Below are 16720 nucleotides of genomic sequence, written 5' to 3'. Positions count from 1 at the left end.
CACACGACAAAAAAACCTCTGCCTATGTTTTATATAGACATAAAACCTAATGGAAACAATAAGGCGGTGTATGAAATCACCAAATTGGAAAATAATATTATTAAATGCGAACCACCACATATAAAAAGAATTATACCACAATGCACAAGGTGTCAAGCGCACGGGCACACAAAGACTTACTGTCGCAAATCATATAGATGCGTAAAATGTGCAGGAGAACATAAGACAGGAGATTGTACTCGTAAAGTTCGCGATGAAAAAGTGAAATGTGTCAACTGTAACGGAAATCATCCAGCGAACTACAAGGGTTGCGCAGTTCACAAGCAACTACAGCAGAAACTCTATCCTGCCTTAAGGGAAAAAAGGCATCAACAAAAACAATCCACTACTACCAATCTACCACTACCCACCAGAACAAGTCAACCAGACATAACTTATGCCCAAATAGTTGAAAATGGTTCAGCACAAAAACGAGAGACAATATCTCAACCTACTGAAACTAGCAACATCTCAAGATTAGAAAATATGATGGCCAAACTAATGGATCAAATGAGTACGATGCTTGGTCTACTCACAACCGTCGTAAGCAAACTTGCCTAATGCCTGAAACCAATAGCTACAAAATCGCCGTCTGGAATGCCAATGGGCTCCAACAACATGCCAGGGAACTAAAAATGTTCGTAATTGAACAAAATATTGACGTTATGATGGTTTCCGAAACACACTTTACGGACAAAAATTATTTGAAAGTTCCTAAATATAAGCTTTATCATACAAATCACCCTGATGATAAAGCACATGGAGGTACAGCCATAATAATTCGAGATGATATAAAGCATTTCGAAAAAGAAAAATTCCGCAAAGACTACCTGCAAGCCACCAGTATAACCATAGAGGAAGCCCATGGACCATTAACAATTTCTGCGATTTATTGCCCACCCAAACATAACAACAAGGCAGAACAATTTCAAGAATTCTTCCGTACGCTAGGTAATAGATTTATAGCAGGAGGAGATTATAATGCAAAACATTTAATGTGGGGTTCAAGAATAATAACCTCAAAAGGTAGAGAACTGCTCAAAGCCATAAGGATAGATAACTTACAACATATCTCTACTGGTGAACCAACATATTGATCTTCAGACAGAAATAAAAAACCAGATACAATAGATTTCTGTATTACAAAAAATATTGATCCAAAAAAGTGTCAGGCAGAATCATGTTTCGACCTGTCTTCTGATCATTCACCAATAATAGTAACAATTTCTTCAAAAATTACCATCAAAGATAAACCCCCTTCTCTGTGCAATAATAGAACTAACTGGCCCTCATTTAGAGAAAACTTAGACCAAAATATCTCTCTAAACTTACCGTTACAAACTGAAATGGATATAGAAATAGCAGCAATAAATCTTACAAAAAATATACAGGAGGCAGCATATTCCGCGACTCCCAACATTGAAACATTTCCAAGAAAAAATACACATATATCATGTACAATACAGAAAAAGATAGCAGAAAAAAGAAAGTTACGACGAAATTGGCAACAGCAAAGGACTGAAGAGAATAAAAGAAAATTTAATAGGGCCATAAAAGAGCTGAGAGATCTAATCCAAATCGAACAGAACCAAGGCATTCAAGAATACCTAGAAAACTTGACATCAACTGAGGCTACAGACTATTCGTTGTGGAAAGCAACAAAAAAGCTTAGGAGATCCCAGCAGCATAACCCACCTATTAAAACAAGCGAAAATAATTGGGCGAGAAGCAATAAAGAGAAGGCCGACATTTTCTCAAAACACTTAAAAAATGTTTTTAAACCTTTCCAGTCTCAGCTACATAAAGATGACGAAAATAAAATTACTAGATTTCTAGATTCGCCATTTCAAATGGATTTACCGCACGAGAAATTAACGGTCAAAAAAGTTAAACATACAATAATGAGAGAGATTAATATTAAAAAAGCTCCTGGTTATGACTTAATTACTGGCAAAATTTTAAAAGAACTATCAGAAAAGGCTATAAAACTATTAACATATATATTTAATGCTATGCTACGAATTAATTACTTCCCTAGTATCTGGAAAGTAGCTAAAATATTAATGATACTTAAACCAGGAAAAATACCAGAAGATGTGACCTCCTACCGACCTATAAGTTTATTACCAATAATCTCGAAAGTTTTCGAGAAGTTATACATAAAAAAACTAAACTATATAATAGAAAAAAGAAAAATTATTCCAGAACATCAGTTTGGCTTTCGCAATAAGCATGGGACTATAGAACAAGTGCATAGACTTGTAAACCAAATAAACGCTGACCTAAATGCCAAAAGATATTGTTCGGCTGCTTTCCTAGACATATCTCAGGCTTTTGACAAAGTATGGCATACGGGCTTGCAGGTTAAACTAAAGAAACTTCTCCCTCATCCGGACTATCAGCTACTAAAATCGTATCTCACTGACAGACATTTTATTGTAAATCAAGGCGATGAACATACCGAATTAAATCCCATATATTCAGGAGTTCCGCAAGGTAGTGTACTGGGTCCAGTACTGTATCTTCTGTATACGGCTGATCTGCCCACCACAAAAATAACTACTGTGGCAACATATGCAGACGATACAGCAATCTTAGCATCCCATGAAGATCCAGTCACAGCATCAATAAACCTACAAACCCACCTGGAGCAAATACAATTATGGTTGAAGACATGGCGCATTAAAGCCAATGAATCAAAATCCACGCATATAACGTTTACCCTGCGTAGAAGAACATGTCCACCAGTAAATATCAATCATCGCCAACTCCCCCAAGCAGACCATGTTAAATATCTTGGTATGCATTTAGATCGACGCCTAACCTGGAAGAAGCACATACTCTCTAAACGGAAACAACTAGGACTAAAATTATATCAAATGTATTGGCTCATTGGGCGCAAATCCAAGTTATCATTAGATAACAAGGTATTGCTGTATGAGTCTATACTCAAGCCCATTTGGACATATGGAATTCAACTATGGGGTACCGCTAGCAAATCCAATATATCCATCATTCAACGGTTCCAAAATAAGGTGTTGCGTGCCATTGTTGATGCTCCGTACTATATTTCAAATAAAGTGATACAACGCGATATTCCTCTAGAACCTATAACGAGTGTAATCCAACGTGTTTGTGTGAAGTACTTCGAAAGAGTGTCAGTGCATCCCAATGTACTCGCTAATCAGCTAAATATGCGACGTGATAGTGAAGTGCGTAGACTAAAACGTTTAACACCATCTGATCTGATTACTGGACATATGTAGAGTTTAGAATAAGCATTAGAATAAGACTAATTAATTAAGATAATATTTTATACAGAAGATTGCTTAATGAAGTGATTTTCTACATGCCATGTATATATAATATAAACAGAAGAAATACTTATTGCCAATAGGGCAGATTGTGGACTCACGAAGAGTAATAATAAAAAAAAAAAAAAAAAAAATTTTTTACATTATTTTCTATTTTTTCAGCTAATGGTGAGAGAGGTGCTATATCTGAATCTACTTTTATATTTGCGTTATGACTTTGTTTTTATAAGTGTGCTTGAATAATGAAAATGTGATGAAATACATATTATATCAAAATCTGATTGCTCTTACATTTTATGTCTTTTACCATAGTCGATAAAACCCACAATAAGTACATGAAGGCTCATATACAACACTATAATGAAGCTTAACCCAAAACAGATACCTCTGGAGGGCTGAGGTAAAATGTAAACAGCATATACTATACTATGGCCTATTCGTGCCAATAAATAGGTATAATAAAGCAGATGTATTAACCAGTTTGGCGCTGGTACAAACAAATAAACCAAACCAATGAATAAAAACGCAGGGATGTTTTCTAAATCATTCTGAAATGCTCTAAACAAAGATTACTATTATCAATTAGATTTAATATAAAATATCTTACCGTCGAACTCGCTCTACTGCTGGATGACTGCCCACAGTCGCATTCGCAGTTTTTGCATCTTCGTCATTAAGAACAACCTTAAAGTATTTCGTAATTTTAAAAATTCCCATTCATTGAATATAGATTTAAGCCTACCTTGTGTTTAAATCGTTTAATTATTGTAAGAATAGTTAACCACCACATTTTTAAAATAAGTAAAGAACATACCACCATATATGTGACAAATTTTGGATTATGTATAGAGAGTACTGAATCAGTATTATGTACACTTTTTGTACCATTAACCATGGAATTACTTGACATTGTATTATTTTCAATAAAAATATATTGTGATTTGATTCTTATATGATACAAATGTTCTATAATTATTTGGTATTATTTTACCAAACCTCCAAATATTGTGTTAAAGAAATATAGTATTATGTTGATTAATCTTTGCTCAAAAAGGTAACTAAATGATTTTGTGTATTGTTGCAAACAATATATTAAAAGACTGAGAAATGTTAGGAGTAGGTATATTAAAAATCAATTTTCTCATAATAGTTTTACAAACATAATCAATACAGCAGTATCTATAATTCAAAACTAGTGATTATCCTTTATAGTTTCCTTAAGAGTTATATTCAAAAATCAATAAAACATCTAAATCAATATATACACATAATTTATTAAATATTTACCTAGCACCAATAATTTCATTGAATTAAATGTATCACTTGTAATATGCTAACTTATCTAAAACCACCATATACCATTTGCCTAGTTAATTGTTCAGCATTAAGGGTTCCTTTTATGCTCTCACAATTTTTATTAAACACTGAATATGCACTTATTTCATCCTTCTTTTTAGGTCCTGTTCTTGTGTTAAAATATATACCAATTAATAACGATACTATGAAATATATTGTTCCAAATTGAAGTTTTACAAATATAGCATAAATCGTAAGCCATAAAATAAAGCACAAAATATAATATGTATAATCATATAATGTTATTTTTTTCTCATCCTCTTCTAAATTTGACTCGATATCTGAATCTGAATTTGCTTCATGCAAATTCATCACATCTTGCGATTCTGTTAATAATGGTTCCTTTATGTCCTACAAACCTACTTTAAAACATACAGTACATATGAAATTACTATAAAAACGTACAACATTTGTATCTTCAGGTTTTTCATAATTTTTTGGAAAAACTTTCGAAAACATAGTTTTAACTTGAGCTTTGTAGTGGTTGAGAAGGGCTTCTCGATTTTTTCTAGCCCTATACGCTGCTAACTTTTTCTCTGTCTCTGTTATGGTCATAACTTTATAAGCAAATTTTGAATATTGAAAATTATAATATATAATTTAAAATAACTCCGAGATTGAAGTATTAACGTCACCAATCAGCAACGATAACAAACGTGAAGTTATCTTAAGACTTGCCAAAATAGGGATACATCGATATTTTTTGAAAAAAAATATGGATATTTTAGGCGGATATATTCATATATCGATATTAATGTTAGCCGATATCGAAAAATAAAATAAATTAAACATAATTTTTAATGAAGCTTTAAAATTGGTATTTAATTTTACAGGTCCATTAAAATATACTATTCTTTAAGAAATTTAGAAAAAATATATATATTTTTAGGCTAATATTTCACCTTTTTCATTTTTCCTTAAAAATATCGACCTTTTTTCCTCCGATATATTGATATTTTTAAAAAATTTATTGAAAGAGATATATTGATATTCTTTTCGGTGGCCAACACCCCTAGTTGGTAGTTAATTTTAAAAATATCGAAACCGTTATATCGATATTTTCTCGACAGTCAGACATGCCTATACCAAAAGCACTAAAAGGACATATTGTCAGTTAATAATTTAGACATCGTTTTGAAGTTTGTCATTATTAAAGTTTGGTTAGTTGATTAGTGATTGCGTTTGTTAGGGGAGCTGAAAGTTTTTGGATTATTATAACGTTAATGAAAGTCGCAGTATAAACTTTTTGATAATGGCAACTGAAATATTAAAATCATTTAACCATCTGCAAAGTGAATTGGAAGAAGCCAGAAGTAGTTTGAAAGGTGTAGATGAAAATATTAAACGGTTAATTGGAAGAGATCCCAGTGAGTTACCTCCCAGGCCTGGAGTGAAAAGACCACTTAATGATAAAATTCTTCATTCCACTTCAAAGTTACCACGTAGAGGTGTAGAAAACGATGATATTTTGGGAAAACGCCGAAATCCTAATTCTGTTTTTAAACGCTTATCAGAGAAAGTGTATGAAGAGCCAATTAAAACTCAACCAAAAGGACTTATTAGTAAGGTTATTGCAGCTCCTAAGGAAATACCAAGTAGGCAAGATGCTTTAGACAAACAAGGTCAAGATGAGAAATTTAAGGCCAGAAATAGGAGAATGTTTGGAGCTCTCCTGGGTACTTTACAAAAATTTCAACAGGAAGAAGCAAAACTAAAAAAGAAGGAAGAGAAACGTAGCCAAATAGAGAAAAAAATTGAAGAACATGAAATGCAGGAGAAGGAGGAGATTAAAAAAGAACGACAAGAGTTGTTTTTGAACAGGAGAAAGAAACAGCAAGAGATAAAAATGATTGAGTTGAAAATGCTTAGAATGAAAGAGTATACTTTATGGGAGAATTCACAAAAACCACGGACACATTTTATTGTAACAAAAGCAAAACCTCCAATTCACTACTTGCCTAGAAGAATGAGTGATAAATCTAAAGAACTTTTAAGCAAGTCTAAGAAAGATATTGAAGGTAAATTGATTTATTTCCTGTATTAAATATAAATTAATAATTTTTTTCTTTAGAACAAATAGAGAAGAAAAGACAAGCAATATTTGATGAACTAACTCATATTGAGGAACGTATGAAGAAGAATTTTGAAGGAAAAAATCAAAACCAGGGACCTAAAGAAGAAACAAGCAATACAAGGCACGATCGCCATAACAGCGACAATGATTCTGATGATGATACAGACAGTAAAGTAGATGAAAAAGAACAAAAAGATGAACCTATGGATAATATTGATGATATGAAGATGAAGGAAAGTGAAGAAAATCAAGATAATTTAGATATAAGTGTTAGTGCAAAACCTGATAGTGATGACAACAGGGATCAGGAGATGAGTGATAAAATTGTTGATGATAACATTCAGAACAATGTTAGTGAAACAATAGAAGTGAATAGGGAACAAACTGAAAAGATGGAAGCAATAGATAATGAACCGAACATGTGCATTGAACAAAAAACAAATTCAGAATTGGAAGAAAAAAGTGAAGAAAATATTCCACAAACTACAGACATAGATAAATCAGAGAACACTAGCATTTGATTAATTGGGAAGAATGTGTACAGTTCTTTTGCATTTCCAGAGTAATTTTTGTTTTTATTATATAAAAAGCAACATGCTTTTAATATATTGAGAAAAGTGATATATTTTTCTTAATGTTAAAATAATTGCTATTCTCAACAAAAGAATATTTAAAAAATAATTGGATTGCGCCTGTATAGATCATTTGGTATTTATTGTATGATCAATATACTTATTGAAATATTAAAAACTAAAGTTTTTAAATAAAGTTTTGTACATTATGAATTTGTGAAAGCTGATTAATATGGGTTTTCTTTTACAATATAAAGATTAGGTACAAAATGTGTTTTTTTACTGACAAAAATTTTTAAAACCTTTACATTAATATATAATATAGTTTATTTAAGATGAAAATAATCACAGTCTTTAGAAGTCTAAATAATTATGGTAGCAGTGTGGCACTCTTAACTCTTAGCTGCAGTTAAAACTTTGCGAGACAACCTCATAAGACCAGATACTGGGTCACGCCCAAAATATTTCACTTGCAACTCTTGTCCAATATCCAAACCTAAAGCTGATGGATGACCAACCTGTAATAAACAATTTACGTTTAATAACATAAAACATATTTATACAAAAAAAATACCTTTCTTTGGTCTAGTTGTGAATTGTGTAAAAGAGCAGGGGGCATTCCAGAATATAATGTAACCATTACTCCAATATCTCTTATCTGAAAGAACCATATAAACTAATATGTACTTTTGACTAAAAAGTACTATTCGTACTTTGCGAAAACTATAACTTTCTAGCTAAATTGTATGACTCTTATATAGCAAGCTTAACTGTGAGTAAAAGACTAACCTCAACAATAGTGGCCTTATACACGCCCCCAAATTCTAGCTCTGGAGTTCTTTCTGTTGTAAGAATCTTTTGGATCATATCTTTGGCCTCATCCATGGCGCTTTGATTAGGTGCGAATATTTGGAAGGTAGTATCTTCGATCTGTGATACCTAGAAATGAGAATTTTAAGGCGATCTTTCCTATCATTTATAAACACATCTAGACGGTTTGTAATTTGTTAGAGAATTATTTTTATCGCAAATCGTCATAGGAAATTATCTGAAACAAAAAGAAGAAACATTTATGGCTTCTCATACTTACAGAGCCTAGATACATTTAAGACGAATGAATTTATTACAGAGGATTAGAATTACAGTAGTAGAATTGAAATGTTAACTGACAAGTAAAATATTTAATATAGGAATAAATAAAAAACATTTACAAAGATTTTGTACAGTTTCAGAATATGTTGACTACTTACCAATTAATGGTTGCTTCATGGCTCTTCATGGATTCTCTTTTGTCTCAGACTAACTCTTTTAAAAACAAAGTAAAAAATGTGAATTTACAATATTTTTTTTAGTTGTCACATTGCTTTTATACATGCGTGCTAAATTATATTTTATTGTATTAAAGAAAAATGTCAATTTATCTGACTTGAAAAGTTTATTCTGTTAATTTTCCTATTATATTATTTATTTTGTTGAGCACTATTTTGAGTATTATTATTCGGACAATAAATGAAATTTGGAAAATAGAAACTACGTGTTGAAAGCCTCATAATTTATATTGAGAAATTTCAAATATCTAAAAGTCTCTGCCTACAAATTCACAGTCTTCACTCCCTCAACGTTTATAAGCTCGGTCCTGCATTTGTGTCCAACATTTGTTCTTAGCACCATCTTTATAATAGAGCTTAATTTATTTCTAATGTATTTACCAGTTTCTTGTCGCTAAGAAATATTTACATAAACCCGAATCTTCAGGCGAGTCCAAAGATTAAAGAATATAGAAGAGACAAGATTATTCACTATGGAAAGTCAGTCATTATTCAACTGTCGCCTATTAACAAATAATCCGAACCGGTTTGGCACAATTACAAAAAACTGTTTTATTCGCACATCTGAGTAGTGTATTTTAGCAGAACTATATACAATCTACTACACCAGTACAACCATTGTTTATCAATCCGAAATAACCGTAAAGTTTCTGCTGTAGAAATTGCCTAAAAAGTCCGTATGCCATACTTTATCAAAAGCCTCAGATATATCTAGAAAAGCAGCCGAACAATATCTTTTGGCATTTAGGTCAGTGTTTATTTTGTTTACAAGTCTGTGCACTTGTTCTATAGTCCCATGCTTATTGCGAAACCCAAACTGATGTTCTGGAATAATTTTTCTTTTTTCTATTATATAGTTTAGCTTCTTGATGTACAGTTTCTCGAAAACTTTCGAAATTATCGGTAATAAACTTATAGGCCGGTAGGAGGTGACATCTTCTGGTATTTTTCCTGGTTTAAGAATCATTAGTATTTTAGCTACTTTCCAAATGCTAGGGAAGTAATTAATTCGTAGCATAGCACTAAATATAAATGTTAGTAGTTTCATACCCTTTTCTGATAGTTCTTTTAAAATTTTACCAGTAATTAAGTCATAGCCAGGAGCTTTTTTAATATTAATCTCTCTCATTATTGTTTGTTTAACTTTTTTGACCGTTAATTTCTCGTGCGGTAAGTCCATTTGAAATGGCGAATCTAGAAAGCTAGTAATTTTATTTTCCTCATCTTTATGTAGCTGAGACTGGAAAAGTTTAAAAACATTTTTTAAGTGTTTTGAGAAAATGTTGGCCTTCTCTTTATTGCTTCTAGCCCAATTATTTTCGCTTGTTTTAATAGGTGGGTTATGCTGCTGGGGTCTCTTAAGCTTTCTTGTTGCTTTCCACGACGAATAGTCTGTAGCCTCAGTTGGTGTCAAATTATCTAGGTATTCTTGGATGCCTTGGTTTTGTTCATTTTGAATTAGTTCTTTCAGCTCTTTTATTGCCCTATTAAATTTTCTCTTATTCTCTTCAGTCCTTTGCTGTTGCCAATTCCGTCGTAACTTTCTTTTTTCTGCTATCTTTTTCTGTATTATACATGATATATGTGAATTTTTTCTTGGAAATGTTTCATAGTTAGGAGTCGCGGAGTATGCTGCCTCCTGTATATTTTTTGTAATGTTTATTGCTGCCATTTTTATGTCAATTTCAGTTTGTAACGGTAAGTTTAGAGAGATGTTTCGGTTTTCTCTAAATAAGGACCAGTTAGTTCTATTATTGCACAGAGAAGGGAGTTTATCTTTGATGGCAATTTTTGAAAAAAGTGTTACTATTATTGGTGAATGATCAGAGGACAGGTCAAAACATGATTCTGCATGACATTTTTTTGTATCAATATTTTTTGTAATACAGAAATCTATAGTATCTGGCTTTTTATTTCTGTCTGAAGGCCAATATGTTGGTTCACCAGTAAAGATATGTTGTAAGTTATCTGTCTTTATTGCTTTTAGCAATTCTCTGCCTTTTGAGGTTATTATTCTTGAACCCCACATTAAATGTTTTGCATTGTAATCTCCTCCGGCTATAAATCTATTACTTCGCGTACTGAAGAATTCTCGAAAGTGTTCTGCCTTGTTGTTATGTTTGGGTGGGCAATAAATAGCAGACATTGTTAATGGTCCACAGACTTCCTCTATGGTTATACTGGTTGCTTGCAGGTAGTCTTTGCGGAATTTTTCTTTTTCGAAATGCTTTATATCATCTCGAATGATTATGATTGTACCCCCATGTGCTTTATTATCAGGGTGATTTGTATAATAAAGCTTATATTTGGGAATTTTCAAATAATGTTCGTCAGTAAAATGTGTTTCGGAAACCATCATAATATCAATATTTTGTTCAGTTACGAACATTTTTAGTTCCCTGGCGTGTTGTTGGAGCCCATTGGCATTCCAGACGGCGATTTTGTAATGATTTCAGGCATTAGGCAAGTTTGCTGACGACGGTTGTGAGTAGACCAAGCATCGTACTCATTTGATCCATTAGTTTGGCCATCATATTTTCTAATCTAGAGATGTTGTTGCTAGTTTCCGTAGGTTGTGATGTGGTTTCTCGCTTTTGTTTTGAACCATTTTCAACCATTTGCGCATAAGTTATATCTGGTTGACTTGGTCTGGTGGGTAGACTGGTAGGTATGGATTGTTTTTGTTGCGGTTGATGCCTTTTTTCTCTTAAGGCTGGGTATAGTTTTTGCTGCAGTTGTTTGTGAACTGCGCAGCCCTTGTAGTTCGCTGGATGATTTCCGTTACAGTTAGCACATTTCACTTTTTCATCGCGAACTTTACGAGTGCAATCTCCTGTTTTGTGTTCTCCTGCACATTTTACGCATCTAAGTGATTTGCGACAGTTAAGTTTTTGTGTGCCCGTGCGCTTGACACCTCGTGCATTGTGGTATAATTCTTTTTGTATGTGGTCGTTCGCTTTTAATAATTTTATTTTCCAATTTGGTGATTTCATACACCGCCTTATTATTTCCATTATGTTTAATATCAATATAGAACATAGGCAGAGGTTTTTTTGTTGTGCGATGTTGTATATTGTGAACATTTACGACCTCGTGGCCTTGTTCAGCTAGGGCTACCTTGATGGTGTTAAAGTCCGTCCCGTGATGTAATCCTTTTAACACGAATTTAAATGTTCTCTCGGATTTTGACCTGAATGTATGGTAGTGGGTATTTCTTTCATCTAATTCTTTTACAAGAACTTTAAAGTGATCCGCTTCGAACAATTGGATTTTAATTGTTTCATAGCTCACTGTTTTAATTGTGTAGTTCGTAGTAATGGTTTTCAATAGGCCATGGATGTGTTTTATTACTCCTACCTTATAGACTGTTATTGGTGGTGGTTTGGGAACAACTTTTTCAGGGTTTGGTTGTATATTCTCTTCAATTTCTTCAGACAGGTTGCTAAAGCTGTTTTTTGTCTCTATTAGTTTCTGTAACCAATAGTCACTGATTCTTGTTTACTTCATCGCGATTTCTTCTTCTGGACTTCTCAATCGTTTTTTGTTAATGACTGTAGTCCATTCTGATAGTGGAGTTTGCGTTATTGCTGATTGTTCTAATCTTATATCAAAGTGTGCTGGTGATATGCTTGAATCGCTGTAGTTTGCCATTTTTAGATTTTTAATATTTTATTTTATTTACTTCCAGAGGATAAAAAAATAAAATAAAGACATTGTTTATTTCACGCACTTCATTATCAGGTATCTTTCTAGAGCTTGGAGCGTATTGAAAATACGTCTTCACCCTACGAAGGTTGGAACCGAACCGTATATATAAAATATAAAAATAATTTTACATCATTCAACATGAATCTGTTATTTTGAACGTAATAAAACACAGCAGGTATTTCTTTCCCAAAAAAAAGTTCCAAAAGTATACGTACAACTCCGTTTCACTTATAAAACGGTGGGAAAAAAATCGTAAGCATATGTTGGGATGAAAGGGAAATAAACTAATTACTTTTATTATGTTATGTAATTATTACTTTCCAAATATAAAAAAAATCTATTAAATATATTTGGGGCCATTATTCCATTTGTATTTGTTTACATTGAAATGATTTTTACAGCATAGAGAATCAAACAATTATCTTTTTCCTTTCCTCTCTCAAAATGAGTATGGAAAGGAATTTATATATCTATATATTATATATATCTGCCTGTTATCACGAATACAATAACAGCCGAAGCCTGTATTTGACTAAAATAGTAACTACTATTTTCAGTCGCTAGTTTTTTGACTATCGACTAATTCGGCTATTTTGCGACTATCCACTGTTTCGACTATTTTCAGTCGATAGTTCCCAATGCTATTTAAGAGCCATATGATTTGAGAATTAATGAAGAAAAGATCAAAGTATTGACAATTCCAACGGATGTATCTCCTGCTATTGTAAATCTCAATGGTATCCAGTAAGGGAGTTCAAGTATTTGAGATCAGTAATACAGGAGAAGAAAGTGGCATCTATCACTGAAGTAGCAGAATCGGCCAAGCTTTTGTTTTTCTAAAGGGGTGCGTGAGGAAATAGGAAATATTACACTTAAGACTAACATCCGCCTCTTTCGAACGCTATCTTGCCAGCCCTTCTGTATGGCTTCGAGCTTAGACAGTGTTACAGCCTGACATCCGTAAGCTTGAAGCCTTTCAGATGCGATGCTTACGGCAAATTCTACATGCTTCTCTCTAAGATCGTATTGTAATTCATTTAAGATGCCACAATCAGTACACAATTCTAGAATAAACTCAGAGAAGCAGATTACAATGGTTTGGCCATGCCTGCCGAACGAAAGATGGACGAATTCCTTAATACTTCTGTAGCGAAATAGACCTTCGGATGGCGAACAACTCTGAAAAGAAATGATCAAGATAATCGAAAATGATCTAAAAATAGAAGACTAATGGGACCAGAAAAGTTGCGGCCAATCTCCAATTCTCGCAGGATTTGGTTTGGTTTGGTGAATAATGTTCGAAGTCCTGTGGCGATAACAGCAGCATTGGTAGAGAAGTAGGCACATTCCCTGAACGCCATATATGGTTTGATGATGGTGAATATGGAACCCAAATTTATTTCTGTATCCAGTCTTATGTCAGTGGTTCAAAACTGTTTTATAGTTGAGACTTACTTGTGTAGGGGTTGGGAGGTGAAATATGTTTGGGAGAGTTCACCTCAATATTTTAAGGAATTTCATCAACTTTATATTTGACATCAACATTTACAAAAAAAAACAAGCAAACCAATACTGACATTTTCCTTTTTTGAAATAAAAAAATATATAACGAAAATAAGCTTCTGGAATCTTCATTTTCAAAGCGCAATAACTTGACTGTAGTAATACTTTATGATTTATATAAACTGTTACCTATCGGGCTATTTTATTAACTAAGCACTACCAGCCTTATTTAATAAGTATTACTAGAGATATCCGACTTTAAAGCCACTTAATAGAAAAACCCAAACTTATATTTGCATAAATTACTGTCACATTATAAAAACCTTGATAACGTGCATCAATGATAAAAAGGAAAAGTTGAATGCGTCGATTTGATTACTTTGTTGAGTAAAGGTATTTTGAAAGAAATTTATTTTATGAAGTTTAAATTAAACGTTTAAAAACAAACAATCGCGTTTTTGAATCGCAAATTTAAAAGCAACGTTTACCTGTACACCAGTTTCTGCAAAGATTTTCTTTAGATTCATGCCACCTACTCCCAGCAACCTTGCTCGTTTATGAGGTTCGACGTCTAGTTTTTCTACAACTGGCCAGTTATCCTTTTTTGTCACACGAGGTTTGGAAATACATTCGTTCATAATCTGGAGTATTTTGCTTTTGGCATCTGTTGCCATTTGTGTAGCTTCCATGACGATTTTTAGTGGTAATCCCGGTATTTTTATGTCAGCTTGTAATGCAGTAATTCCTTTTTTTGTCCCGGCAACTATGTAAATATTTTTGACACAGATGAGAAAATAGAGGTTAAAATATGCTCTAAACTAACTTTTAAAGTCCATATCACCCATATAATCTTCTATACCCAAAATATCAGTTAGTACTCGATAATCGGTGATGTTTGTTGCATTTTCATCATACCTGGTGACCAAACCCATAGCTACACCTGCAGCTGGTGTACTTATAGGTACTCCTGCATCCATAAGGGCTAAAGTACCTCCACAAACTGTGGCCATTGAACTGGACCCTAAAAATTATATTTTAAAATTTCTCAAATAGAAATCAATTTAATCACAACTCCAAACCATTTGACTCAAGAACTTCGGATGTTAACCTAATGGTAAAAGGAAAATCATTTGGTATAATTGGTTTTAAGCCTTTTTCTGCTAGTGCCCCATGACCCATTTCTCTTCTACCTATTGGACCTATTCGCCCAGTCTCCTTGGTAGCAAAGGGTGGAAATTCATAATGCAAGAAGAAATTCTTCTCTTTAACGCCACTGTTAGTAAATATTTGTATCTGTATTCATACATGTTTAAGAAAAACTGATATAAATGCTCTTACCCTGTTACAATACTTAGTGGATCCAACTTCATAGCACTTTCATGAGAATCTAATGTAACTGTACAAAAAACCTGAGTTTGTCCTCGTTGAAACAATGCAGAACCATGTAATGGCTTGTATAAATCTGCCTGACATGTAATATCTCTCAATTGTTCTAATTGTCTTCCATCACATCTTTCATCTTTTTCAAATATTAAATCACGAAAAATCTGTTTTACCAATTTATTATAACCTTCATTAACTATACTTTGGTCGCAATCTGGAAAATTTTGGTGTATACTAGTTAGGACATTATTACGAACATCAGTTAAAGCTAAATCTCTAGCAATTTTATCTAAAGTGTAGTTCTGCAAAACTTCTCTTATTCTCATATTACTTAGAGTGAATAATGCTTCAGAGATTTCTTCACTAAGCTGAGGCCCAGGTTCTATAACTCTTTTTGGTTTTCCTACACTTTTTCGTAATTTTTCTATGTCCGATATAATATGTTGGGCTTCTTTTGTACCTGTTTTGATAGCTTTCTGTAAATCTTGCAAAAGTATGTTTTCAGCATTTGCTTCTAACATTACCACCAAATTTTTCTTAGTGGCAGTTACAACTAAATTTAGTATAGATGATTGTTGTTCTTTACGTGTAGGATTAATAAGCACTTGGTCATCAATAAATCCTACCCTAACAGCTCCTACTGGTCCATTCCATGGAATATCGCTCAGAGCTAATGCAGCAGAAGCAGCATTAATTGACACGATATCTGGGTTATTTACTCCATCTATTGCTAACATGTTGCACACTACCTACAACACATTAGAAATGTAACAAACGAAATTAAAAATATTTCTATTACCTGAGTATCAAAATTATAATTTGAAGGGAATAATGGTCGCAAACTCCTATCAATTAACCTAGAGGTCAATATTTCTTTTTCTGTAGGACCAAGTTCTCGCCTAAAAAAGTTTGTTGGAATGCGTCCAGCCGCCGCTGATTTCTGTCTATAATCCACAACCAAAGGCAGAAAATTGCTAGGGCTCGGTTTAGTTTTTGAAACTACTGTTACCATTACTGAGGTGTCTCCTAACGTTCCAACGGCGCATCCATCTGCCAACTTGGCATACTGACCGGTAGATAAAATTAAGTTTCGCCTAAAAGTATATTATAGTACAATTCCATAAGACATCTCGTTTAACCTAAGAAACAATTTTCACATTACCCATTTGCGAAGTCAACGACCACTTCTGTGGCCTTACCACTGCTATTTCGTAGATGATTAATGTCCAGTTTTGTTAGCAAAAACAACTTTCTTAAACGTCTATTTAATCTAAATAACATTTTTTTAATATACAATCAAACCGTTTTAACCTATAATGTGATTATATTGTTTCGTCTTTCAAAGAAATTGGCTTCTGCTACATGTTTTTGAAAAATAATACATCAATCAATAATAATAATAACCGTTCAATTATCTTATTGAATTGTTTTAATCAATAAAAA

At 33.0% G+C, this 16720-nt stretch overlaps 4 protein-coding genes across 5 annotated transcripts; 1 reads left to right on the top strand and 3 right to left on the bottom strand.

Moving 5' to 3' along the window:
• Positions 1 to 3485: 3485 nt before the first annotated feature.
• LOC143195840 (microsomal glutathione S-transferase 1) lies at positions 3486 to 4397 on the bottom strand. The gene is made up of 3 exons (XM_076403310.1): positions 4096 to 4397; positions 3961 to 4037; positions 3486 to 3911 (listed from the first exon to the last, which is right to left on the bottom strand). Exons 1-3 carry the CDS (start codon positions 4261 to 4263, stop codon positions 3641 to 3643), a joined length of 516 nt encoding a protein of 171 aa, XP_076259425.1. The 5' UTR covers positions 4264 to 4397; the 3' UTR covers positions 3486 to 3640.
• Positions 4398 to 4607: 210 nt separating this feature from the next.
• On the bottom strand, positions 4608 to 5396 carry Saysd1 (SAYSVFN motif domain containing 1). The gene is made up of 2 exons (XM_076403309.1): positions 5115 to 5396; positions 4608 to 5060 (listed from the first exon to the last, which is right to left on the bottom strand). The coding sequence occupies exons 1-2, from the start codon at positions 5262 to 5264 to the stop codon at positions 4692 to 4694; spliced, it is 519 nt and encodes a 172-aa protein (XP_076259424.1). The 5' UTR covers positions 5265 to 5396; the 3' UTR covers positions 4608 to 4691.
• Positions 5397 to 5860: 464 nt separating this feature from the next.
• On the top strand, positions 5861 to 7625 carry Pnn (desmosome associated protein-like protein pinnin). Its single transcript, XM_076403300.1, has 2 exons — positions 5861 to 6727; positions 6781 to 7625. Exons 1-2 carry the CDS (start codon positions 5962 to 5964, stop codon positions 7302 to 7304), a joined length of 1290 nt encoding a protein of 429 aa, XP_076259415.1. The 5' UTR covers positions 5861 to 5961; the 3' UTR covers positions 7305 to 7625.
• PNPase (polyribonucleotide nucleotidyltransferase 1) lies at positions 7619 to 16643 on the bottom strand. 2 transcript variants are annotated; one of them, XM_076403296.1, is made up of 9 exons: positions 16440 to 16643; positions 16077 to 16371; positions 15233 to 16026; positions 14974 to 15167; positions 14718 to 14915; positions 14383 to 14657; positions 8145 to 8294; positions 7930 to 8013; positions 7619 to 7873 (listed from the first exon to the last, which is right to left on the bottom strand). In XM_076403296.1, exons 1-9 carry the CDS (start codon positions 16556 to 16558, stop codon positions 7748 to 7750), a joined length of 2235 nt encoding a protein of 744 aa, XP_076259411.1. In that variant the 5' UTR covers positions 16559 to 16643; the 3' UTR covers positions 7619 to 7747. The 2 variants fall into 2 exon arrangements, with proteins under 2 accessions (XP_076259411.1, XP_076259412.1); XM_076403297.1 differs by lacking the exons at positions 7619 to 7873; positions 7930 to 8013 and adding an exon at positions 8606 to 8660 and having other exon boundaries at positions 8266 to 8403.
• Positions 16644 to 16720: the final 77 nt, after the last annotated feature.

This window comes from Rhynchophorus ferrugineus, unplaced genomic scaffold, assembly GCF_030347505.1.
Source record: "Rhynchophorus ferrugineus isolate W39M unplaced genomic scaffold, kcgeb_rfMv2 rfM4, whole genome shotgun sequence".
Classification (NCBI taxonomy): Eukaryota; Metazoa; Arthropoda; class Insecta; order Coleoptera; family Curculionidae; genus Rhynchophorus; species Rhynchophorus ferrugineus.
This window is presented reverse-complemented; position numbering and strand designations above follow the sequence as displayed.

What these genes read in the sequence shown, in the direction of transcription:
- LOC143195840 (XM_076403310.1), bottom strand. Translation starts at nt 4,263, where the DNA reads ATGTCAAGTAATTCCATGGTTAATGGTACAAAAAGTGTACATAATACT. An exon ending in TTAAACGATTTAAACACAAG is followed by an intron (nt 4,038 to 4,095) that starts GTAGGCTTAAAT and finishes AAATACTTTAAG; the next exon opens with GTTGTTCTTAATGACGAAGA. An exon ending in GCAGTAGAGCGAGTTCGACG is followed by an intron (nt 3,912 to 3,960) that starts GTAAGATATTTT and finishes ATCTTTGTTTAG; the next exon opens with AGCATTTCAGAATGATTTAG.
- Saysd1 (XM_076403309.1), bottom strand. Translation starts at nt 5,264, where the DNA reads ATGACCATAACAGAGACAGAGAAAAAGTTAGCAGCGTATAGGGCTAGA. An exon ending in AACCTGAAGATACAAATGTT is followed by an intron (nt 5,061 to 5,114) that starts GTACGTTTTTAT and finishes GTAGGTTTGTAG; the next exon opens with GACATAAAGGAACCATTATT.
- Pnn (XM_076403300.1), top strand. Translation starts at nt 5,962, where the DNA reads ATGGCAACTGAAATATTAAAATCATTTAACCATCTGCAAAGTGAATTG. An exon ending in GTCTAAGAAAGATATTGAAG is followed by an intron (nt 6,728 to 6,780) that starts GTAAATTGATTT and finishes TTTTTTCTTTAG; the next exon opens with AACAAATAGAGAAGAAAAGA.
- PNPase (XM_076403296.1), bottom strand. Translation starts at nt 16,558, where the DNA reads ATGTTATTTAGATTAAATAGACGTTTAAGAAAGTTGTTTTTGCTAACA. An exon ending in GTCGTTGACTTCGCAAATGG is followed by an intron (nt 16,372 to 16,439) that starts GTAATGTGAAAA and finishes ATATACTTTTAG; the next exon opens with GCGAAACTTAATTTTATCTA. An exon ending in ATTATAATTTTGATACTCAG is followed by an intron (nt 16,027 to 16,076) that starts GTAATAGAAATA and finishes AATGTGTTGTAG; the next exon opens with GTAGTGTGCAACATGTTAGC.